The sequence below is a fragment of the Garra rufa genome, chromosome 22 (assembly GCF_049309525.1).
Source record: "Garra rufa chromosome 22, GarRuf1.0, whole genome shotgun sequence".
In the NCBI taxonomy this organism is placed as follows: domain Eukaryota; kingdom Metazoa; phylum Chordata; class Actinopteri; order Cypriniformes; family Cyprinidae; genus Garra; species Garra rufa.
Genome location: NC_133382.1, coordinates 16501155 through 16527117, shown reverse-complemented (window position 1 = coordinate 16527117; position 25963 = coordinate 16501155). Strand labels below are relative to the sequence as shown.

General features: G+C 36.3%; 1 protein-coding gene across 2 annotated transcripts in view; it reads left to right on the top strand.

The window, feature by feature from the left end:
- The window catches only part of rhbdf1b (rhomboid 5 homolog 1b (Drosophila)), a 55437-nt gene extending 48507 nt beyond the window's left edge, over window positions 1–6930 (top strand). For both annotated transcript variants that reach the window (XM_073828039.1, XM_073828040.1), the window contains 4 exons: window positions 2904–2979; window positions 3186–3286; window positions 3436–3589; window positions 6168–6930. In XM_073828039.1, the coding sequence (XP_073684140.1) occupies window positions 2904–2979; window positions 3186–3286; window positions 3436–3589; window positions 6168–6587 (751 nt within the window). In that variant the 3' untranslated portion in view covers window positions 6588–6930. The remainder of the gene's footprint in view (window positions 1–2903; window positions 2980–3185; window positions 3287–3435; window positions 3590–6167) is intronic.
- The last annotated feature ends 19033 nt before the right edge of the window (window positions 6931–25963 follow it).

Below are 25963 nucleotides of genomic sequence, written 5' to 3'. Positions count from 1 at the left end.
ACTGACCCAAAACTTTTGAATGGTAGTGTGCGTTTCCTGCAAAAAATGTATTCCATTTAAAAACATGACTAGTTTTGAATGAGAAAGATGTTGTTTAATGCCATATGGTTGCAGCATCCACTAGCAGGGGCTGATGGGGTTATGCAAGAGCAGTGTCAACATTAAGGGGCATGACATCTTGTGGCATGTGTCACACAAAACTTGTCATGTGTCACTGGATTATGGTGACATGGAAAATTGTGGAACGAGATGCAGTTGATGGCAATATATATGCTGCTGCCTATCAGAGCAAAATATAGATATATAGCATGCACTTAATGACTGTTATTCAATCAGTTGTATGTTGCTTTTAAACAGGCTTTAAGCCAATAATAAGTTAATTTTTACAACAACAATACTGTAAGGTCACGTGTCCCATTTTTATGTATAAATACAGAGTGATCTTATATTGTAATGTTCATATTAGCCTAGTTTCTCCAAAATGAAAGACTTTTTTAGACAACTTCTGCTGTGACCACATTTTTTTTAAATATGAAACCTTTTTGTGTGTTTTAGTTGAATTGGTATAGCTGCTGGTTCCTAGTGTGTCAGTCACTACTGGATGTACCACAGCATTCTCCATCATGTTCTGCAATTTTCAGGGGCAAATGCCACAATCCACAGACACATGACACAAGATTTAGTGACATATGCCACAAACCACTGGCAACTGGATTTGTCATTAAACATGTGGAATGTGGCTTCTGTGCATAAGATGCCATTCAACGTAATGTTAATACTGCCTTTCGAATCATTCTAAACAGCCAAATCCTGACCCCGTGCTTGTGACACATTCCATGAATGTTGCGTGAATGTAAAAATTTAAAGTATAGTTTAGGATGGTGTAAAGATTCAGCAAATATGTTGAATTAGAAAAGAAATCAAGCTCTAGCAGGGGGTTTAGTCATTAAGATCATGAAAAACTTGATCAAAATTCATACAACAGTTACAAACTTTTGACTGATAATGTATTTCATATGTATTTATATATTGTGTATTTTGTGTTTATTGTGTTCTTTGCAAATCAAATTCCTAAAAAAGAGATAGTTAACCCAAAATCGAAAATTCTGTCATAACATGCGGACCCTCATGTCATGGGTTTTGGTTAATTTTCAAAACACAAATAAGGATATTTTTAATGAGAGAAACCTGGGAGGTTTCTTTCAATCCATTGAAAGTCCAAGTAGCCAAATCTTAGATGCAAAAAGGTTATAAAGGTGTCGTAAAATGGATCAGTCAGTTAATATGAGGAAAAGATTAAATTTAACCCTAATCCTAATCCTAACCCACGCATACAGTTGAGGTCAAAAGTTTACACCCCCCTTTCAGAATCTGCGAAATGTTAATAATTTGACCAAAATAAGAGGGATCATACAAAATGCATGTTATTGGGTAATTAGTACTGACCTGAATAAGATATTTCACATAAAAGATGTTTACATACAGTCCATGAGAAAAAATAATAGTTGAATTAAAAAAAATGACCCAGTCAAAAGTTTACACCCCCCCCAAATTCTAAATACTGTGTTGTTACCTGAATAATCCACAGCTGTGTTTTTTTTGTTTAGTGATAGTTGTTCATGAGTCCCTTGTTTGTCCTGAAAAGTTAAACTGCCTGCTGTTCTTCAAAAAAAAAAAAAAAAAAAAAAATCCTTCAGGTCCCACAAATTCTTTGGTTTTCCAGCATTTTTGTGTATTTGAACCATTGACTGTATGACTTTGAGGGACTGAGGGACTCATATGCAACTATTACAGAAGATTCAAATGCTCACTGATGCTCCAGAAGGAAAAACCATGCATTAAGAACCTTATTTTGTCTTCTGGGAAACATGTAAGTATCTTCGGTAGCCTCTAAAGCAGTGTTTTTCAACCACTGTGCCGTGGTACACTAGTGTGCCGTGAGAGATCGTCAGGTGTGCCGTGGAAAATTATTCAATTTCACCTAATTCACCTAACCAGGTCTAAAACATTTTTTGGAAACTAATAAGTTATCAGCTCTGTGTTCATACAAACAGGACCAGGTTTCACACTGAGTAGGTAGAAATATGAAAGATCAAAAAACTGTTTTCATTGTGTTTATTTGATTCCTATTCAAGACACCTAAATAAGAATGGCTGTATATTGTTAATATAGACTACAGAGTTTAATTTTTTTTTTTTACAGTTTCGATTGTTGGTGTGCCTTGTGATTTTTTTTCAATTAAAAATGTACCTTGGCTCAAAAAAGGTTGAAAAACACTGCTCTAAAGGACAGTACTAAATATGATATTTAGGCAAAATAAGAAAAATGTACACATCACTATTTTGTTCAAAAGTTTTCACCCCTGGCTCTTAAGGTATGGCTTTTTCTTCTGGAGCATCAGTGAGCGTTTGAACCTTCTGTAATAGTTGCATGAGTCCCTCAGTTGTCCTCAGTGTGAAAAGATGGATCTCAAAATTATACAGTCATTGTTGGAAAGGGTTCAAATACACGCAAATGCTGGAAAACCAAAGAATTTGTGGGACCTAGATGGATTTTTCTTAAGAACAGCGGGCATGTGGATCATTCAAGTAAGAACACAGTATTAAGAATCAAGGGGATGTAAACTATTTAATGGGGTCATTTTATTAGATGTAACTATTATTTTCTCTTGTGGACTATATGTAAGCATCTTTTATTGTTATCTTATTCAGGTCAGTACTAAATAAACAATAACATGCATTTTGTATGATTCCTCTTATTTTGGTAAAATAATTAACATTTAACCGATTCTGAAACGAGGATATAAACTTTTATGGGTTTGAGATGAAATGAGGGTGAGTAAATTATAACAATTTTCATTTATGGTGAACTATCCCTTTAAGTGTGAATTGTGATTCACACAGGTGTGAGATTACATCAAGAGAGTACTGTAACTTCATGAAGGGGTACTTCCATGAGGAGGCCACACTGTGTTCCCAGGTCAGTAAGCATTTTACCTGTTAACATATAAGTATAGATCTATACATTTTGTTAATGTAAGTGGAATTGTAGTGCAATTGTATGAATTGCCAGCAGGGGGTGTAAAGAGCTACAGCTGCACCAGTGTCTATTATTAGACCATACAGATCTTTAGCTATAAATTATAATTTGTGTAATTATGGATAAAACTAATGATCTGCTTTCAGGTTCATTGCATGGATGATGTGTGTGGCCTCCTGCCGTTCCTGAACCCAGAGATCCCAGACCAGTTCTATCGGCTCTGGCTCTCTCTCTTCCTTCACGCTGGGTGAGTAGGAAGCGTGATCCGTTGCAGGGGGCCCATTGTGAATTTCGCAATAAATGAAATGCAGTGTCAGATTACTTATCCTCTGCACGTTCTTGACAATGGTAAAGCCGTGTTTGATTGATTGCGTAAGTCTCTTTCTGTCTCTACAGGATCCTGCACTGCCTGGTATCTGTGTGCTTCCAGATGACCATTCTGAGGGATTTGGAGAAGCTAGCAGGCTGGCTGAGAATCTCCATTATCTATATCCTCAGTGGGATTACAGGCAACCTCGCCAGTGCCATCTTCTTACCATACAGAGCAGAGGTACAGGATGACTACAGCCCCTTGAGGCTGGATCAGGGGTCCTAAACTCTTCACATTCAGTAATGAGATCACTTAATACAGACCCACAAGTATTAGCAGTTAAATCCAACCCGCAAATGATTTCGTAATTTTGTGCTTTTTGCATTAGACCTTAATGACCTTAATGTTATTAAGGTCTAGTTCTCTTAAAGGGATAGTTCACATAAAAATGAAATTACCTTATGATTTACTGACCCTCAAGCCATCCTAGGTGTATATGACTTTTTTCCTTCAGATGAATACAATAAAAACCAGTCTCCTCTTGGCTTATATCAAAATCCTCAGACATTTTTCTTTACAAATCCTCATTTTGTACTTCTAATTTACTGGTGTTTTGTTTTTCTCTCTGCTCTGCGCTTCCTTGTTTGTCACTTGTTACCAGAACGTCTCTCGTGAACGCGAGTATGCGAGTATGACAATCAGTGGAAGCTAGATATTATGGTTTATAAAGTCTTAAATATAGTAAATATTTAGTAAATCCCAGAACTGTGTGGAGCACTTTTTATGATGGATTTATGCACTTTTTTTGCTTCAAAATATCAACACCCATTCACTGCCATTATAAAGTTTGGAAGAGCCAGGACATTATTTAATATAACTCTATACTCGTCTGAAAGAAGAATGCCATCCGAACTATCCCTTTAAGGATTTTTTTGATAGTACACTAGTGTTCAGAAGTTAGGGGCTGTACTTAAAAGAGAAGAAGAAAGGAATTAAAACTTTTATTTGAGAATTGATCATAAGTGACATCAAGGACATTTATTATATTATAATACAAATATTGATATAGTTACACAAATAGTTATATAAATATATAGAGTTATAAAAGATTTTTGTTTGAAATAATAGCTGTTCTTACTAACTTTCTATTCATTAAGGAATCCTGATTATGTATTACGTTTTTCACATAAACATTAAGCAGCACATTTTTTTTGTGTTGATATTGCTAAGAAATGTTTCTTGAGCCTCAAATCAGCATATTAGATCATTACAACAATGATAATATTGTATGTTCTTTAAGCATGCAAGTGCAGTTGTCAAAAGTACACATACACCTTGCAGAATCCGCAAAATGTTAATTTTACCAAAATAAGAGGGATCATACAAAATGTTATTTTTTATTTAGTACTGACTTGAATAAGATATTTTACATAAAAGACATTTTACATATAGTCCACAAGAGAAAATAATAGTTGAATTTATAAAAATGACTCTGTTTGTTAACACTGCGTTGTTACCTGAATGATCCACAGCTGTTTTTGTTTTTTTTTGTTTTTTTGTGATAGTTGTTCATGAGTCCCTTGTTTGTCCTGAACATTTAAAGTGCCCACTGTTCTTCACTAAAATCCTTCAGGTCCAACACATTTTATTCGGTTTTTCAGCATTTTTGTGTATTTGAACCCTTTCCAACAATGACTGTATGATTTTGAGATCATACAGTGCATATGAGACAACTGAGGGACCCTTATGCAACTATTACAGAAGGTTCAAACGCTCACTGATGCTTCAGAAAGAAAAAACAATGCATTAAGGACCAAGGACGTGAACTTTTGAACAGAATGAAGATGTGTACATTTTTCTTATTTTGCCTAAATATCAAAGTTTTTAATTTAGTACTGCCCTTCAGAAGCTACAGAAGATGCTTACATGTTTCCCAGAAGACAAAATAAATTACATTTCTTCAATTTCAAAAAGTTTTCATCCCTTTAATGCATTGTGTTTCCTTCTTGAGCATCAGTGAGCTTTTGAACCTTCTGTAATAGTTGCATATGAGTCCCCTCAGTTGTCCTCAGTGTGAAAAGATGGATCTCAAAATCAAACTGTTATTGTTGGAAAGGATTCAAATACACAAAAATGCTGAAAAACCAAATAATGTGTGGGACCTGAAAGATTTTTCTAAAGAACAACAGGCAGTTTAACTGTTCAGGACAAACAAGGGACTCATGAACAACTACCGCTAAACAAACAAACAAAAAAAAAAAAAACAGCTGTAGATCATTCAGGTAACAACACAGTGTTAAAAATCAAGTGTATGTAAACTTTTGAACGAGGTTTTTTTTTTTAAATTCAACTTTTATTTTCTCTTGTGGACTATATGTAAATGTCTTTTATGTGAAATATCTTATTTAAGTCAGTACTAAATAAAAAAAAAAAAACATGCATTTTGTATGATCCCTCTTATTTTGGTAAAATAATTAACATTTTGCAAATTCTCAGTATGTATATAACCCATCATGTTGGAATTGTCATGTGATCTGTGATGGCTGTTGAGACACTGGAACTTATGGGATAGTAAATTCTCCATCGGATACACATTTGGCACAAGTAGAAGGTCACCCTGGCATTTTTCAGCTACTGCATGCAGGATTTACAGATGAAATACTTATTTAACATACAGTTTTTTACATACTACATAGTAGAAAAGCATATTCGGATGCCTACCCATCTAGTTAACACACCCCACATTATTTGAGTTTCAGACAACTGATCTATGTGGATAAAACACGATAGTAACTGCCCTCTGTTCTTCTAATGCCAGGTGGGTCCGGCTGGTTCTCAATTTGGCATCCTGGCCTGTCTGTTCGTGGAGCTGTTCCAGAGCTGGCAGATCTTGGCACGGCCATGGAGGGCCTTCATCAAGCTCTCATGCGTCGTGCTGTTCCTCTTCGCCTTCGGCCTGTTGCCCTGGATAGATAATTTTGCCCACATCTGTGGCTTCGTCTCAGGCTTTTTCCTTTCCTTTGCCTTCCTGCCCTATATCAGCTTTGGCCGAATTGACATGTACCGCAAACGTTTACAGATCCTAGTGGCGCTTACTTTGTTCCTGGGCATCTTCTCCAGCTTCGTCGTACTCTTCTACGTTTACCCTGTCAAGTGTGAGTGGTGCGAGCTTCTCACGTGCATCCCGCTGACAGACAAGTTCTGTGAGAAATACGACCTCAATGCTCACCTCCACTGAGGCCTTGCAGAAGAAGGGCTAGAATGGAGTGCAGTTGGATTTCAACTTTGTCTTTCTGCCTGGCCTGGAATTGACTTGCAACAATCTTTTTATATAATGTACTTTCTAAAGAAGGTTTTATTGTTTTTAATTTCTTCGGCTCAGAAGAGCTCGCCCCAGGAGGGAAATATAATAGTTATGCCAGTCGTGCCTTTTCACTCAGTACCAGCTACTGCCATATCTTGTAAGATCAAAGCACTTTTGAGGCAAACCTGTGTGTAGTGCTACTACAATGGTAATATTCGGTAGTGTTTTAGCTACCTGATCACATGTAAAACAAAATACAATGTGACAAAATCACTAACTCTGTCTTTATTGTCTTTTTGTTCCTTAAAATAATGGGATATTGTGAGTTTATTTGCATAGGGACAATACAAAAAAAACATAATTTAAGTCGAAAGACTGAAAAATGAAACTCATTTGCATCTCAAATAGTGCTTTAAGGCACTGCACCCAACCCAACGTCTGTTCCAAATAGGAAGCAGCATAATTATGCTGTCTTATAGGGTAGGATCACTGTGTCCTTTGTGGAAAAAACAATCCCATAATGACTTGCGACAGCTCATTTCCATGCTAAAATTCATTTGATACAAAAATGCTTAAAATCAAGTACAAAAAGTAAAACAAAAAAGTCAAATCATTACATCTGAGGTTAAAAGTTCACATACACCTTGCAGAATCTACAAAAAAAAATGTTATTTTTTATTTAGTACTTACCTGAATAAGATATTTCACATAAAAGATATTTACATAAAGTCCAAAAGAGAAAATAAAAGTTGAATTTATAAAAAGGACTGTGTTCAAAAGTATACATACGCTTGATTCTTAATACTGTGTTGATATCTGAGTGATTCACAGTAGGATTTTTTTTGTTTGTTTAGTGATAGTTGTTTGTGAGTCCCTTGTTTGTCCTCAACCGTTAAACTGTCGGCTGTTCTTCAGAAAAATCCTTCAGGTCCCACAAATTCTTTGGTTTTTCAGCATTTTTGTGAACACAATGCATTAAGAAGTGGGGGGTGAAAACATTTGAATTTGAAGATTAGGGAAAATCTAACTTATTTTGTCTTCTGGAAAACATGTAAGTGTCTTCTGTAGTTTCTGAAGGGCTGTACTAAATGAAAAGAATTTGACATTTAGGCAAAAATAAGAAAAATGAACACATCTTCATTCTGTTCAAAAGTTTTCAGCCCTAATGCACTGTTGTTATTGTTGGAAAGGGTTCAAATGCACAAAAAATGCTGAAAACCCAAAGAATTTGTGGGACCTGAACGATTTTTCTGAAGAACAGCAGGCAGTTTAACTGTTCAGGACAAACAAGGGACTCATGAACAACTATCACTAAACAAAAAAAAAAAAAAAAAAAAAAAAAACAGCTGTGGATCATGCAGGTAACAACACAGTATTAAGAATCAAGTGTTTTATAAATTCAACTATTATTTTCTCATGTGGACTATATGTAAATGTATTTTATGTAAAATATCTCATTCAGGTCAGTACTAAATAAAAACAACAATATGCATTTTGTATGATCCCTCTTACTTTAGTAAAATAATTACCATTTTTCCGATTTTGCAAGGTGTATGTAAACTTTTGACCTTAACTGTAAGTACTAATAAACAGCCAGTATGCTAGTTAAGTCTATTGAAATCAATTGTGAGTCATGCCATGGAAGCAACGTCATTTGTAAGAGTAGCTGGATCAAAAGGACTCTCCCTTAGAAGGAAGTTGTCTGTTTACACACTAGACTAGCAATTCAGCTTATTTTGTAGCGGAGTCATAATAAATTAGATAATGTTAATATGAATGAAAACTATGTCACTTCCAAACGATCCTCAGTTGAATATCAAAATAGTATAACCTATTAGAAATATAATAAATGAATTTCCATTCCACAAGAAGTGTGGTTTTACAGACCCAGAGCCCTGCCATGTGCACTCACGCGTCTGTTCCTCAGACAGCTGCATGTGTTTGCATACTCATCTGTGACAGAGGATGATTGGCCCTGATCTCAGAGCAGCTCTTTGTGCCGTAAGTGTGTGGGGGAGGTTCACGGTTTGCGCGCGCCGCGCTGCCTGCCATCATCCTGAAGGATCTGCGGGAGTCTGGAGAGCGCATCACTGCATTAATGGAGCTCCATCTTCACAGTCCAACGTCTCTCCTCCACCTCCTGTAAAAAAAGAAAAAAGACAAAAAAAGAGAAAAAGGCTCCTCTATTGTGAGCTATGCTAATTACATGTCTCCCATCCCCCGTTTCCCTAATGTAGCAAAAACAACAAGCAAACCCAGTGTTAGTTTAGCTGAAATGGTAATTAAAATCTAATTAATGTGTGCGTTGGGCTCTGGACTGCAGCGGTCGCTCAAGTGCTCTTCTGCTGCTGTTCACAAACAGCGCCACTGTGGCTTCAAGTCTCAGATCTGTCACAAGGAACAGTTCCCAGCATTCCATGTCATTGTCCTGTATTTCATATGCGTTTAACTTCTTCGCTAACCCGTCTGCTCCTTCCCTGAACCCTGATAAGGACAAAGGAGCAGCTGAGGGAAGCACTGCAATCAGATCTTTTTAGCAGCTCTATACATCAAACCACCACACAGGCACTTGAGAGGAAATTAGCCATCTCTTCCCCAGCCCCCAGCCTCTCCGTCCACTGGCCTATAGAGATGGTAATTTTAGGGTAAGAGGGCCATATCGCAAATCATTGATCAGAATCAAATCAGCTTGCACGGGGATTCTCTAATCCGGCTACTTCAATTGTGCATAACAGCTATTTGCTGATTAGCGGGCCGCTTTTTACCATATTTGAGATACAGTACCGTGACGTCTCTCTTCATCAATCTCTCACTCTAATCTCCTTGATTTCTGTTTTATTACATCCTCCTCTGTTTTTCAATAGCACTCTAGGAGCAGAATATGAATATTGGCGTCTTTGTGTCTTTATTTAAGCTAATGGAATAATACAGTGAGGTTGAAAAGTCTGTTTCCCTTATTCAAAATAATGTTAAATTCATTACAACAGACATAATCAGCATAAATATTTGAATTGATAGCAGCATTCATTACATTTGTTACTTGTGGGACCATTTTCGCAAGACTCGAAATATGTACAGAGAACAGATAAATGTACATGATTTATGTGACGTTGGTTTTGTACGTTTCACTGCTGTTCTGACTTGAAATGTCTGTTGAGTGGCGATATAACGTTATTGTTCCATGATGTTTTAGAATATGTACCATCTGCACTACACCTAAACCTACTTGATAGTATGAACAAAAGCGAATGTGGCGTAAAAATGTAATCGCAAGCATGCCGTTTTAGCTTGTTTTTGATCTCTCATCTTTCAGCTCTTTCATTGTGAGTCATGTTTTTCACGATTCGTACCTAAGGATTCCGCATCCTAAGTGTAATTTTGTGCCAGCTGAGCTACCAAGCAAGCTTTTTACAGTGCCTTGCAAAAGTATTCATACCCCTTCATTGTTTTCACATTATGTTTTGTTGCAGCATTATGTTAAACTGCTTTAAATTAGTTTTCCCCCACATCAATTTACACTCCATACACCATAATAATGACAAAGCAAAAACCAGATTTGCAAATTTTACAAATGTATTAAAAATAAAACACTGAAATAAGTACATTGCATAAATATTCATACCCTTAACTCAGTACATAGTTGAAGCACCTTTACAGCCTCAAGTCTTTTTGGGTATGATGTGACAAACTTTGCCCATCTGCATTTGGCAATTATCTGCCATTCCTTGCCTCATCTTTTCACCTCTCAAACTCTTGTCAGCTTGGATGGGGGCTGGCAGACATTTTCTAGAGTCCTAGTTGTTCCAATCGTCTTCCATTATGGATAATAGAGGCTACATGCTTCTGTGAACCTTCAATGCAGCAGATTTTTTTTCTGAACTCTTCCCTAGATCATTGCCTCAACGCAAGTCTGTCACTGAGCTCACTTATGGTGTATGAGATGTAGATTGATGTCCCTGCTGAAAAACCCAGCATATGCTGGTTAGGTAGGTTTTGGTGCTGGGATGCTGGTTTTAGCTGGTTTATGCTGGTCCTTTGCTGGTTAATGCTGGTCCTTTGCTGGTTTATGCTGGTCATGTTGCTGGTCAAAGACCAGCATAAACCAGCAAAGGACCAGCATAAACCAGCAAATGGCCAGCATAAACCAGCAAAGGACCAGCAAAGGGGTGGAAAAAAAGTAATTTAAAGCAGTTTAACATAATGCTGCAACAAAACAAAATGTGAAAAAAATGAAGGGTTATGTATACTTTTGCAAGGCACTGTACGTCCAGAAAGCTAAATTTATGGAGCTATAATCATAATTATGTACGAAAACGATTACAAGTGCTCGCTGTTTTACCGCCTCTAGTGTTAATTTCTGTTGGCAACTGCAGTGATACATACTTATTGCAAAAAAGTTACGTTAAAGTCACAGGTACGTTTTCGTCATAAGATCTGGTGGCAAATTTGTTTAATATTATCAATATCACAATTGCTTTGATAATGTTTTTTCATTTTAAATTACTCATAAATTATATAAAGGTCATAAAATTTACAACCTTTGAACATTTATTCATTTGAATCATTTTAAGTCATTATGAAGCCTTCTAGTGGGTTGCAGGCGAACCACTTTAGAACTGCTGTGTTAGGCTGCATATAGATGTCTCAGTACTGTTTGGCTTGACTGATTATAAACATTTACGAGATTTAACAGTTGACCCCTTTGGTCAAAAAGTGGAAATTTTTTTCTTCCAGCTGTTGACTGATTAACCACATTTCTGATCAGTGATTTGAGACATCCTTAAAGCTCTATAGACCAAGGCAGGATGTGTATTTACTGAAATACAAAAACCTAGGTCAAGAGCAATTCTTGGCTTGACCTCTACTTGCATCTATGGTGTAGTGGTTATCACATACTCTCGTGAACGCGTGTCGAAGACTGACATGGAAGAGAAGAAATATTTGAATAAAGTCGTTGTTTCTTCATAGCTTTATAAAATTAAGGTTTAACCACTGATGTCACATGGACTATTTTAGCAATGCCTTTACTACCTTTCTGAGCCTTGAATGTGCCAGAAAGATCTTGTATTTCATTAAAAATACCTTAATTTGTGCTCTGAAGATGACCTGAAGATGAAATGTAAAAACAAAAATATTTTCCTGTCAGACTAAGCTCTCGATAAAGCCATCAGACCCACAAAAGCCATCAGTAAACTACAAATAAAAATTCAAAACTAAATCCTAGAAGTGAATTTGAGTATCACAACATTAAAATGTACCGTATAAAAAATATTACACTTGTGATTATTTCACAAGGATTTATTATTTCATCCAGTCATAATGGTCTTTTTTTAAATTGAGATTTATACGTCATCTGAAAGCTGATTAAAAAAAGCTTTGTTAGGATAGGACAATATTGGGCTGAGATACAACTCAAGTCCCAGAAAGTAGTAAGGACATTGATAAAATAGTCAACCGTTCAACCGTAATTTTATGAAGCTGTGAGAATACTTTTGTGCGCAAAGAAGACAAAAATAACATCTTAATTCAACACTTTCTTCAAAAGTATTCTCGTAGCTTACCATAAAATTGTGGTTGAACCAGTGATATCACATGGACTATTTTATCAATGTCCTTACTACCATTCTGGGCCCTGCTGTTTTGGACCTGGACCTTGCTGTCTATGCAAGGTCAGAAAGCTCTCGAATTTCATCAGATTATCTTCATTTGTGTTCCGAAGATGAATGAAATGTCTTACAGGTTTGGAACGACATCAGGGTGAGTAATTAATGACAGAATTTTAATTTTTGGGTGAACTATTCCTTTAAGACTCAAAGTGAATCTTTAAAACACTAATAATTTAATAACAGTGTTAATCTTTAGGAAATCTCGAAATTAAGTTTTTAGGAATGCATGTTACTGATAAACAATTAAGTATTGGTATATTTACGGTAGGAAATTTACAAAATATCTTAATGGAACATGATCTTTACTTAATATCCTAATGATTTTTAGCATTAAAAGAAAAATCGATAATTACCCGTGTTTTAAAGGAGAAGTCCAGTGTGATATTGACCTAAAGTGTAATGAATCATGATACGGAGTGTGAACTTACCTTTCATAGCTCATCTCGGTTTGTCCCCTGCACTCTGAAATCTGGCACTAGTTAGCCGATGCTAACAACAGGTTGTCGTTGAGGGTGCCTCGGCATCGGACTAGCCATGTAAATAAATCACTGTTTTACACCATTTACGAGGCACAAAGTAGCTCCACACTTCATTGGTAGACTTCCAAGGGCCCTTACATTAAAAACGAGACATTGAGAACTTTGAAAAAGCACTGGTAGTTTATTTACAAGAAGATTTATACAGACAGTGCCTTCAGGAAATTTACCGTTCACCGCCATCTTGAATTTAGTCACGATAAGTCGAGTGACGAGCCGGAAGGAAACTAAACTACTTCATAAAGCTCAGTAGCTTCATCGTCCGACATCCTTGCAATTGCCAGCTGTCTGCACTAACTCCAGTCCAAAAGTAACGCGAGTACTCACGTGACTTATCAGGTTGTAGTCACTGTAGTCCTTCCTGCTCGTCACTCGATTTATCGTGACTAAATTCAATATGGCGGTGAACAGTAAATTTCCTGAAGGTACTGTCTGTATAAATCTTCTTGTAAATAAACTACCAGTGCTTTTTCAAAGTTCTCAATGTCTCGTTTTAAATGTCAGGGCTCTTGGAAGTCTACCAATGAAGTGTGAAGCTACTGTGTGCCTCGTAAATGGTGTAAAACAGTGATTTATTTACATGGCTAGTCCGATGCCCGAGGCACCCTCAACGACAACCTGTTGTTAGCATCGGCTAATTAGTGCCAGATTTCAGAGTGCAGGGGACAAGCCGAGATGAGCTATGAAAGGTAAGTTCACACTCCGTATCATGATTCAACACACTTTAGGTCAATATCACACCGGACTTCTCCTTTAAGTCTGGCCTTAAGACAGGTTTTGTGGTCCAGGGTCACAAATGTAAAAATATTTGATGTGACTTGGTGAAAGTATTTATAATATATTATATTGTGTTCTATTTAGTTAAAAGTTTCAAAGTCTGCTTTTATTTGATAAAGCTAATAATTATTCTCAGATATTAAAGTTCTATGCATATTTGTCTTAATAAATGACAAAACACATAAAACTGAATTTAACCATCGAGTTAATTTGAGCATCACAACATCAAATTGTACAAAATGCATATTCATGTTGAGATTTCCTTAAGATTCCATTTAACAGTGTTATTGTTTTAAAGATTCACTTTAAGTCTTAAAGTAACAGTTCACCCAAAAATGAAAATTCTGTCAACTCACCCTGATGTCATTCCAAACCTGTAAGACCTTCATTCATCTTCGGAACACAAATGAAGATAATCTGATGAAATTCAAGAGCTTTCTGGCCTTGCATAGACAGCAAGGTCCAGGTCCAAGACAGCAAGGCCCAGAAAGGTAATAAGGACATTGATAAAATATTCCATGTGATCAGTGGTTCAACTGCAATTTTATAAAGCTACGAGAATACTTTTGAAGAAGATGTTGAATTAAGATGTTATTTTTGTTTTCTTTGCGCACAAAAAGTATTCTCACAGCTTCATACGATTACGGTTGAACTACTGATGTCACATGGACTATTTTATCGATGTCTTTACTACCTTTCTGGGCCTTGAATATGGTAGTTCTGCTGCTTACTATGCAGGGTCAGAAAGCTCTCGGATTTCATCAAAAATATCTTTATTTGTGTTACGAAGATGAACGAAGGTCTTACAGGTTTGGAACGACATGAGGGTGAGTAATTAAAATTTTTGAAAAAACTATCCCTTTAAAGGACGGCAAGGGTAATCTAAATGTAAAAAGAAAGGAAATGAGCATGTGCAATTAAATATTCAATATCTACCAAAAACAATTTACAAATTACATTTATCAGCTGATAACTAATATAGTGTAGTTATACGACGCATCTCTAGCTGTAAGTCATGTTGATGGGATGATAAACAGCAGTGTGTGCTGTACCTCCATTTGATCAGGCGGAGGAGTCATACTGCAGGCAGAGGGGTAGAAGGATGGGGGGTGGGTGCTGAAAGCCGATTCTGAAACAGGAACCTGGCAGCTGCGCAGCAGGTGGTCAGTGGCAGGCTGTCTATCCTCATTGTCCCTCAGATGAGCACGTAGGCCGCAGCAGAACCCCAGAGCCCCTGCTGCAGGTCAGGGGCTTACAGGTGAATGAGCCGAGGGGGAGGGGAGCTGGATGGATACCACGCACCTGCTTCAGACACCGCAGTCATGGCTCAGTGGAGAGAGAGGAGCCCCTGGTCGCAAAATGTGGCCTATCTGCCACCTGTGCCGTGCCCCCATCATTTTAGAGGGGGCGAGAGGCATCAGGTAGATGAATTTAAAGGGTTATCTGTCAAAACACACTAAATACAGTCCATTGACCTCACTGTGAGACATTTTATTATCTAGCGACAGCAATTAAAACCGATGAAAGTGATTGAAACCTCAATTAATTGGATTTTTTATAGCAAGCACTCATCAGAAATGCCTTTTAGGTTTATGGCTGTCCTTCACGGGTGCTAGTCTGAATTGACAAAGGAAGCATTGCCTCCTTAAAAAAGGTTGGATTAGATATAAATATTATGGTTTACAAATTCGCAAAACTTAACAGTAAAGTCGTGAAAGGAGGACAATGTAAACAACTCAGTGACCCTTTGACCTCCATGACACCTGTGCTGTTTACCAAGGAATTGTTGACTAGTAGTCCAGGAGGGAGTTAACCAGGTACAAAAAAAGACAGTGGTAACAAGTACACATAAAACACATGAAATATGTTAGTGTTGCAATTATCTGAGGCAGTGTAAACGTATTTTAAACATGAGAACTTCATGAAAATTTGATGGGATATAGTTATAGCATAGTATACTATAAATTATAATATTATATGTGACCCTGGACCACAAAAACCAGTCCTAAGGGTCAATTTTTCGAAACTGAGATTTATACATCATCTGAAAGCAGAATAAATAAGCTTTCAATTGATGTATGGTTTAGAATAGGACGATATTTGGCTGAGATACATCTATTTGAAAATCTGGAATCTAAATCAAAATAGCCTTTAGAGTTGTCCAAATGAAGTTCTTAGCCATGCATATTACTAATTAAAAATTAAGTTTTGATATATTTATGGTAGAAAATTAAAAAAAAAAAAATATTCATGGAACATGATCTTTACTTATTATCATGACCACAATTTATTTTGGGCTATTGCTACAAATATACCCGTGCAATATTATGTTATATTATTAAAGTATTACTAATTTTATTATTGATAAAGTAAAAAGTGTGCCATATACATTACCATTCAAAGGTCTGGGGTTGCTAAGATTTTTTTAATGTTTTATTAAAAAGTATTTTATTCTCATCAAGGCTATGTTTATTAATCATTTAAATTTAAATTAATAATTTTCAGTTTTAATATATTTTAAAAATTTTTTAAATGATCAGTTTAATGACCAGACAAAAGTTTTTGAACAGTAAGATTTTTTATGTTTTTAAATCTCTTCTGCTCACCAAGCCTGCATTTATTTGATCCAAAGTACAACAAAAACAGTAAAATTTGGAAATATTTTTACCATTTAAAATAACCATTTTCTATTTTAATATATTTTATAATGTAAAATATTTTTGAAATTTTAGCATCATTACTCCAGTCACATGATCCTCCAGAAATCATTCTAATATTCTAATTTGCTGCTTAAAATAACATTTATTATTATTATTATTATTATTATTATTATTATTATTATTATTATTATGTTGAAAACAGCTGAGTAGATTTCAGCATTTATCTGAAATAGAAATCTTTTTGTAACATTATAAATGTCTTTATCATAACTTTTGATCAATTTAAAGCATCCCTGCTTAATAAAAGTATTAATTTCTGTAATTTCTGACTAAATGATACTGACTCCTAGCTTTTGAATGGTATAGTGTACAATGTTACAAAAGCTTTTTATTTCAGATAAAAATCTAAGTTTTAAATAATAATAATAATAAATGTTTTTTAAACAGCAAATCAGCATATTAGAATGATTTCTGAAGGATCATGTGACACTGAAGACTAGAGTAATGATGCTGAAAATTTAGCTTTGATCAATAAATTTAATTTAAAAATATATATTTTACAATATATTTTACTAATTTAGCTGTATTTTGGATCAAATAAAGGTAGGCTTTGTGAGAATAAACTTCTTTCAAAAACATAAAAAATCTTACTGTTCAAAAACGTTTGACTGGTAGTGTAAATAATAAAAGAAAAATAAAAAAAAATAACTTAAATGGTAGTGTACCTTGAAGCTGGAAACAGAATATAAACATCAAATGGATGTGGAACATGGAAAAAGGTGCACTTGGACACTGTGGACCTTATTAAGAAAAAAACCCTAGACTCTTTATTCACAACTGTTTCTATTTAACATTTACGCTTCATTCTGTGTGGCAGGCCTGTTGGTTCAGTGATTCAAGAGTTAACCGTCATGCTTTCCATCTCCTTTGGTTCTTTCATTTGCCTACTCAGCTGTCAGATCCAGGCCTCAGGCTGCGACGGCTCTGTCTCCCCCAGCAGCACTGATCCTCAACCTTTCATTCTTGGCTCTACAGCCCTCTGTTTGTAAATTACATTTCTGCTAGTTAGGGACGAGTTTAACGAGCTCCTCTAAGCCCACACAATGCCCTCTTGAAGAAAAATGAGTGACCTCAACACAGCAGATGCACAGCTGGTCACCAGAACCCATACAACCAAACTGATGTTTGTTTATATACATCCAATTATCCATACACATATATAGACAATTACCTCTAGGAAACATGCATTAAAGATTTGACAAACAAATATGTTAAGCAAATATCAGACCAATGTTCAACAACCAGAGCTACATCCTATTTCTTTTACTCAATTTATAAAAGAGTAGTTCACTTCCAGAACAAAAATTTACAGATAATGTACTCATCCCCTTGTCATCCAAGATGTTCATGTCTTTCTTTCTTCAGTTGTAAAGAAATTGTTTTTTGAGGAAAATTTTTCTCCATATAGTGGACTTCTATGGTGCCCCGAGTTTGAACTTCCAAAAAGCAGTTTAAATGTGGCTTCAAACGATCCCAAATACAGTTGTAAACGATTCCAGTCAAAGAAAAAGGGTCTTATCTAGCAAAAAGAATCTTTTTTTATTACAATTTATATACATTTTAACCTTGTTGTCTTGCTCTGCCTGAACTCAGTTTTTTCCGGTTCAAGACAGTTAGGGTATGCCGAAAATCTCCCATCTTATTTTCTCCCTCAACTTCAAGAATCATTTCAAAATCATACTACATTGCTGCAGAAGTACCGACCCAAAGAAGATCAAACATCCTTAACAAAAAAGGTAAAACAGCGATGCAGGGCAACTTTGAAGTTGAGGGAGAAAATAAGATGCGAGTTTTTCGACATACCCTAACTGTCTTGAACCGGAAAAAAAAACATTGGAGGTTAAAAAGTATATAAATTGTAATCTAAAAAGAAAATAACCACTCATTTCGCTAGATAAGACACTTCTTCCTTATCTGGGATCATTACAACCATATTTGGGATTGTTTGAGGACATATTTAAACTGCATTTTGGGAGTTTAAACTTGGGGCACCATAGAAGTCCACTATGTTGGGAAAATTCCTGAAACGTTTTCCTCAAAAATCATAATTTCTTTACGACTGAAGAAAGATGTCTTGGATGACAAGGGGGTGAGTACATTATCTGTTAATTTTGGTCTGGAAGTGAACTACTCCTTGAAGGAAAGAAGAGACTTCATGCCTAAAACACAATTTTCTGACCCACTACATATACGTTTGTGGTATTACTGATAATTCTGAATGATATTTAATAGAATATCAAAAGAAAATGTGGTTTTGTGTTCATGAACAAGTACATTAGACAAAGTAGATTGAGAAACACTGCTTTAGACCATCATAATTTTAGGAGCTCAAATGAGTACTAAATGTAATACTGGTTCTGCCACATGTCAGTGGTTTCCACCCCCACCCACTCAAAAGTGGCAAATCTAATGATGAATTTAAACTTGCACCCTAAGTGTCTATTTTCATAACCGGAAAAACAGAAAGCATTACAAGCTGGACCTCCCTAACGCTGTTTGACCCATTGTGCTGAGGAATGGTGCATTGTTTTCCCTCTAGACTAGTGTGTCTAATCAGTAAACAGAGCATGTGTGGGCTTGCCCCGACCCGAGGTGCGGCTTGTGTCTCAGGTTATTCTATGCTGGATCGGCATTATGAAAGGACTGGTTGGAGCATGAGGTTGTCAAAGATATTGGAGCGTCTCACTCTGAGGGGGTCATTCTGAATAACTGCATACAGATGATAGTTGTTTCATTATAAAGAGTGTCGCAACTGACCATAACACTGTAGTGGATGGTGCTAATGCTGCTTGTCATCCATGAGAGCTAGGAAGTCATGGATGCCAAGCCAGTTTGTCGTGAGCCACCTGATTAACATTTAGATTAAGAACATTCATCTCCTAACACCTTCAAGTACTTCATTAAAGCTCATCAGCTGCAATAATGAGAGATCTGAGACTGGAGCATTTTGAGATGAATCACCAAACCGATTTTTAAGCCAACTGCTTTTTCCTTTTAATTTTAAATGGCTGTTTTAGTAAATCCGGTGTGTATTCAGGTCTCACAGTTTCTCGTGCAAGATGTTTCAGTGCGGCCTTCATTCAGCTGTTCTTTCATCAGACCTCATGAGAATGCAATGGTTTCAATCATAGTGATTATAGGTTCTCAGTCAGATCCACTGGGGCCATTGATTTCACACACACACACTGGGATTCCTATCATTATGGGGACTTTCAATGGGCATAATGGTTTTTTATACTGTACAAACTGTATTTACTATCCCCTTACCCTTCATTTTGTATGATTTATAAGCTTGTTTCTTCATAGGGACCAAAAATATCTCCACAAGGTCAATTTACTGGTATTACTATACTTGTTGGGACATTTGGTTCCCATAACGTAGTGAATGTGTAGTAAACACAGACAAATTCAATTTAATTGGACTTTTATATATGGGTCAAATACATTAAGATGTCCACATCAAAATAAATTTACAAAAGTGATTTTATGTCCATAGAAAGCACATCAAATGTTAAGTAAAGGTTTCAAATATGTTTTTGAAGAATAAAAGTTTAAATTTGGTTGAAATAATGTTACATTGTCATTCAGTGTAACACAATATTTATGTAAAAATTCAAACAACATGCTTATTCTGACTTGTACATAAACTGTATAAAGAATAAGGGAGCATGTTACATTTTATTCTGTTTTAAATGAATAAAAAATCTTATTGACAAATGGGAAAAACCTAGGATAGTGTCAAATTAACCAGTATTTGGGATGAAAGTAATTTGTCTTGTAGGTCATAAATTGATTGTTACAGGAAATGACATTTCAGTGGCTCTGAAAAACAAAAAAATCATTTCAATTAAGGAGAAAACTTTTTAATATATATATATATATTTTTTTTTAAACAACAACAATTTGAAGCAGTACACTTACTGTTTTTATGCTTAATCCCTTTTTAAACTTTGACCGATATACAGTGGAGATCAAAATGAGAGAATATCCTATAATTTCCAAAAAAAATTTAAGTCACTGTTTGGTTCTATTTGAACTGATCCTAACAAGTGGAGAAGGGCAGTTTTAAGCATATTTCATAAACTAATTGTATTCTGAAGCACAGCATAAAAAACTTAAAAATTAGATATTTGAAAAGAACTCTGATTACAATTAGAGAACATTTACTAATACCTCAAAGTTACTGGTGTTAATCTGGCACCTGGTGCTAATTTCCTTCATTATATGACAAGCCCTATTTAACGGGTAGCATTCCCCTTAATTTTCACTGAGATTGCAAGATGGCGGGCCAATTCAAGGTGACTGAAACTCTGCGACAGGAGGTTGTCCAGATGAAGGCCAAAGGGATGACCCTTTTAGCCATTGCAAGAGAAGTTGGTCATTCCACATCTGTGATTTTTTGAATATTGCAGGTTTACAGTGACACTAATTCATTCAAGTCCCCCCAAAAGGCTGGTCGTCCACGTAAGACAAATGCATGAGAAGAGAGCACAATGCAGATACTCTAAATGGGGAATTGGTTCAGCACTGCAGCTGGAATTGCTTGCTAGTTCAGTGCTGAACAGGGGTGCGTTTCCCGTACAATGACATAACTCGCTGGTTAACCTCCATAGTACGATGCATCGTTGTGGAAACGAACTAGCTAGTCACGAGTGTTTCCCGAACACAGTCGCATCTCCGTCGTTTGAACCACATTAGTTCAACAACTTAGGGCCGTTGTTAATGACGTCACCGAGTAATAACTTCTGCTATTTAACTGATTAGGGTCTCTCAAAAATGCAAATATTTCAAATATTTTTGTTCCCTTTCATTTCGCTTTATGTTTGATTCATTGCGCGTTCTCTCTTACGTCATACTCCGGGGTTCCCTCAGGCATTTGTGCACATGTGCACTATTCATAAACAAAGGAAGCACAAAAATACATAGAGTAAAACGCATTTATTTTTAGATAAAATTGAGGATATAGATTGTACTGCGTGTTAGCTTGCAAACTGTGACCAAGAACATAATTTATTAAGCCCACATGTGTTACTAAGAAGCAACGATGCTTCTAACCACAGGTCGAGAGCTGTAGTTCCAACAATGTAAGTTTGTGACGCTGTTTGCGAATGTTCGTTTGAACTATGGTGTTGGGAAACACCCAATCGTTGAACTATGTTGGTAACGACGGAACTTGCGACCATAGTTGGCTAACGATGCTTTTGGGAAACGCACCCCAGATTAAGGATCTGTCTCGAGTTAAGGGCCTGTATAAAACAAGTCGGACTGAAAGTGCACTTTACAGTGACCAAGCCTCTCATCAGCAGAAAGAATCAAAAAGCTAAGCTTGTCTCTGCTGAGGAGCATGTTGTGTGGATAGAGGAGAACTGGTCCAAAGTTCACTTTAGAGATGAGAGCATGTTTAGTTTATTGGGTCTGATGGAAAACATTTTGTTTAGGTTCAAACTGAGGATAGATGGAAGTGCGTAAAGAAGTCGGTGAAGGGTGGAGGAGAAAGTGTCATGGTTTGGGGGATGGTTGGGGCTCTTATACAGCTACATTGCAGAGTTAATGCAAATGTTTATCAGAACCTCCTTCAGCAACATGCAGCTCCTTCCCTGTGAGCATTTCCCAATCAGCCTGCAATTTTCATGCAAGACGATGAATTAAAGAAATAACGGGCCAGAGTCCTGATCTAAACCTGATTGAAAATCTCTGGAAAATATTTGGCGACAAAGTTATGGCTAAGAAACCCACTACAGTTACCAAATTATGGAAGAGAGTGAAAGAAAAGTGGACCAAGATCACACCATACCAGTGTGAGAAACCAGTGATGTCCTGTGGCCTCTACACTTACACCTACTAATTTTTGACAGCTGTAACCCTTAAAAAACTTTAATCTTCTTAGGTGCTACTGTTCTCTAATTTTGATCACTGTGTTTTCCATTAAAAGGTTTTTGTTCAAAAGATTTTGTCAAACATGTTAGTAGAACAGTGATATGCCTACAGCTAATATTCCTTCAAATTTCAAATGATGAAATATATATTTCAGAAAAAGTATAGACTGTTCTCTATTTTTGACTTCCACTGTAAATATAACACAAATATTGATCTATCTTTGTCTACCTTTACTGTTTGTATCTGTATCGTTCTATTCTATCACTGTTCTATCACTGCTTTAAGTTTGAATCAATAAGACAAACTTTCAGATTTTCCTAGCATTGAAGACTTCTTACCCCGATTTGTACAGTTGACCACTTAAACCCTTCTCAACAGTAACTCAAGCTGAATTAATCCCCAGATGGAGATAACAGAGCAGAACAGCATTTCCTGCTTCGGTGAAAGACATTTCTGGGAAGCATTCATAAACCATGTGATTCTGTGTGCTATGTGAGCTACCTGTTCTGTACTATGATTTTGTTGACCATCTATTGCCAGTCAATTTAAGGTTAAAGGTTTGACGCGGGCATGACATCGCCTGGGCGAGTTGAGACATGTTCAAGACGCCCTCCCAAGGACCAGGCACGTGGACTGCTGTACCAGGAACAGTGCTCACCCAATCACAGCCTGCAGTCTCAGTGAATGGGCTGCCAGCTAAATTACAGCTTTGCTGATTTGCACTGGAGTGGCTCTCTAAACAGGATAATCAAGTGTTGTCTTCAAAGCTGACTGATCAACTCACAATGAAACTCAAAGTTCAGGGGAAAATTACTTTAGCAAAGTGACAATCCTCTCAGCTGCTGATAAAGAATTCTACATGTACTCATTTTGTGACATAAAAAGCAAAAATATAGAAACAAATACAGACAAATTGGATTCAAAACCTAGAGAGATTTCTGTGACAACTTGCTCTGGTCTCCGCTACACTTTAAAGGATATCCTGTCACGCACACCCGACCCAATTCTTGCCCATTTCTTTCAAGTGTAACACATCAAAAATAGTGGCCCTCGCCTTTGAAAGTACCACACAAACTTGAGCCGTCTCATAAAACTAACAGGCGTACCATCCGCTGCACGACTGTATGGTAAATCAGGCATGCATTGTCCCCGTTTAAAGATGAGGCTCATCCATTCGGTCCAGACTCTTAACAAGAGCTTTACAATGCGGTGTGAGTCGCTCTAGTGAATGAACACACCGGTGGATGAGGCTCAGGCTTGGGAGGTAGCTCAGCAGGCCTCCATTGTAATGCTAAAACAGAATCAGGGAGCCAGGATACACATTTAAAGGATAAGACATGGGGAGAGACTGAGAGGGTCGGAATCACAACCCCACAGACAGGCAGCAACTCCCCTTCCATCAGACCCCACCCTGAGAGGGACAACATGTTCAAGGAGCTTTTATAACAGCAGCTTTGTACTGAAGCATTTAATAAGCTGTGTAGCGATTGCCCAAGTGTGTCTGTTAGAAAACATTTTTACCTACTTGCTATGATACAAAATCCAGTGTTATTATGGACCCCACTGACATGCATTGTATGAACAGTTCTTTAGAATATCTTGCAAAAAAGTCCATACAGATTTAGAATAACATGGGGGTGAATAAATCATGACAAAACATGTTTGTCACCTTGGAATTATAAGGTTAAACACCTGAGGTCAAAAGTTTACATATACCTTGCAGATCGTACAAAATGCATGGTATGTTTTATTTAGTACTGACTTGAATAAGATACTTTAAAAGACATTTACATATAGACCTCAAGATAAAATAATAGTTGAATTTATAAAAATGACCCTGTTCAAAAGTTTACATGGATTCTTAATATTGTGTTGTTACCTGAATGATCCACAGCTGTGTTTTTTTGTTAAGTGGTAGTTGTTCATGAGTCCTTTTGTTTGTTTGTCCCACAAATTCTTTGTTTTTTCAGAATATTTGTGTATTTGAACCTTTTCAAAAATGACTATGATTTTGAGATCAATTTTTTCATACTGAGGACAACTGAGAGACTCATATGCAACCGTTACATGAGGTTCAACTGCTCAATGATGCTTAAGAAGGAGACACAATGCATTAAGAGACAGGGGTGAAAACTTTTTGAACTTGAAGATCAGGGTAAATTTTACTTATATTGTCTTCTGGGAAACATCTTCTACTAACTATCTTCTGTAGCTACTGAAGGGCAGTACTAAATGAAAAAAAACATGATATTTAGGCCAAGTAAGAAAAATCTACACATCTCCATTCTGTTCAAAAGTTTTCACCCCCGACTCTTAACGCATAATTTTTCCTTCTGGAGCCTCAGTGAGCATTATACCTTCCGTAATAGTTGCATATTAGTCCCTCAGTTGTCCTCAGTGTGAAAGATGGATCTCAAAATCATACAGTTATTGTTGAAAAGGGTTCAAATGCAAAATACAAAAATGCTGAAAACCCAAAAAATCTGTGGGACCTGAAGTACTTTTCTAAAGAATACCGAGCAGATTAACTGTTCAGAACAAACAAGGGACTCAACAACTATCACTAAACAAACAAACAAAAAACAAACAGCTGTGGATCATTCAGGTAACAACACAATATTAAGAATCAAGTGTATGTAAACTTTTGAACAGTGTAATTTTTATAAATTCAATTATTTTCTCTTGTGGACTATATGTAAAAGATTTTTTTGTTAAATATCTTATTCAGGTCAGTACAAAATAAAAAATAACATGCATTTTTTATGATCCCTCTTATTTTGGTAAAATAATTAACATTTTGCAGAATCTGCAAGGTGTATGTAAACTTTTGACCTCAACTGTATCTGCATTCTGAGTGGTTTTGAGATATTGCGCTTCAAAATTGTTGCATTCCATATACTTTATAGATGTTTTTTAGATTAAAAGACCCAAAATGTACACAACTTGTGCACCATAGCAAGCAGTATAAATGCTTGTTTAATTAAACTTTTGAAATGACCTAAGAAAGGTTTCACAATGTGCTCATTTGCATTGAAGGACTAGTTGCAAAAATTAAAAATTGCTAAAATTTACTCACCCTCTGGCCATCCAAGATGTAGGTTTTTGTTTTCATCTAAACAGATTTGGAGAAATGTTGCAGTACATCCAGTAAAAAAGTTGTCTTTTCTGAATCAGAAGAGGAATATGCACAGATCAAGCACCGTTTACAAACGAAAACAGTCCAAACTAACATCTTGGTAAACTGACGTGAAAAAAGAACAACAGGAATCAACGTTTTTACTAAAGGAAGCATTACATGGTATTTTGGCCAGAAGTGTTGGTTTAAAAATAAAAGGCTTTAGTGATGAATTTGTTTCATACAAACATAAAGATTTTCACTTCACAAGACATTAGTTGAGTCATATGGATTACTGGGTTATTGTGATCAGCTGTTTGGACTCTCAATCTGATGGCACCCATTCACCCATTTCCACTGGTGAGCAAGTGATGTAAAAATAAAGGTTCTCTGTTAATAAATGTTCTTTATTGACATCAATAGTTCCATGAAGAACCTTTCAAATGCAGAAATAGTTCTTTATAGTGGAAAAATGTTCTTAGATTTTTAAATGTTCTTCAAAATGGTTCTTTTAAGAACTGTTCACTGAAAGGTTCTTTGAGGAACCAAAAATGGTTCTTCTATGGCATCACTGCAAAACACCCCTTTGGAGCCTTTATTTTTAAGAGCTTTCCAGTTG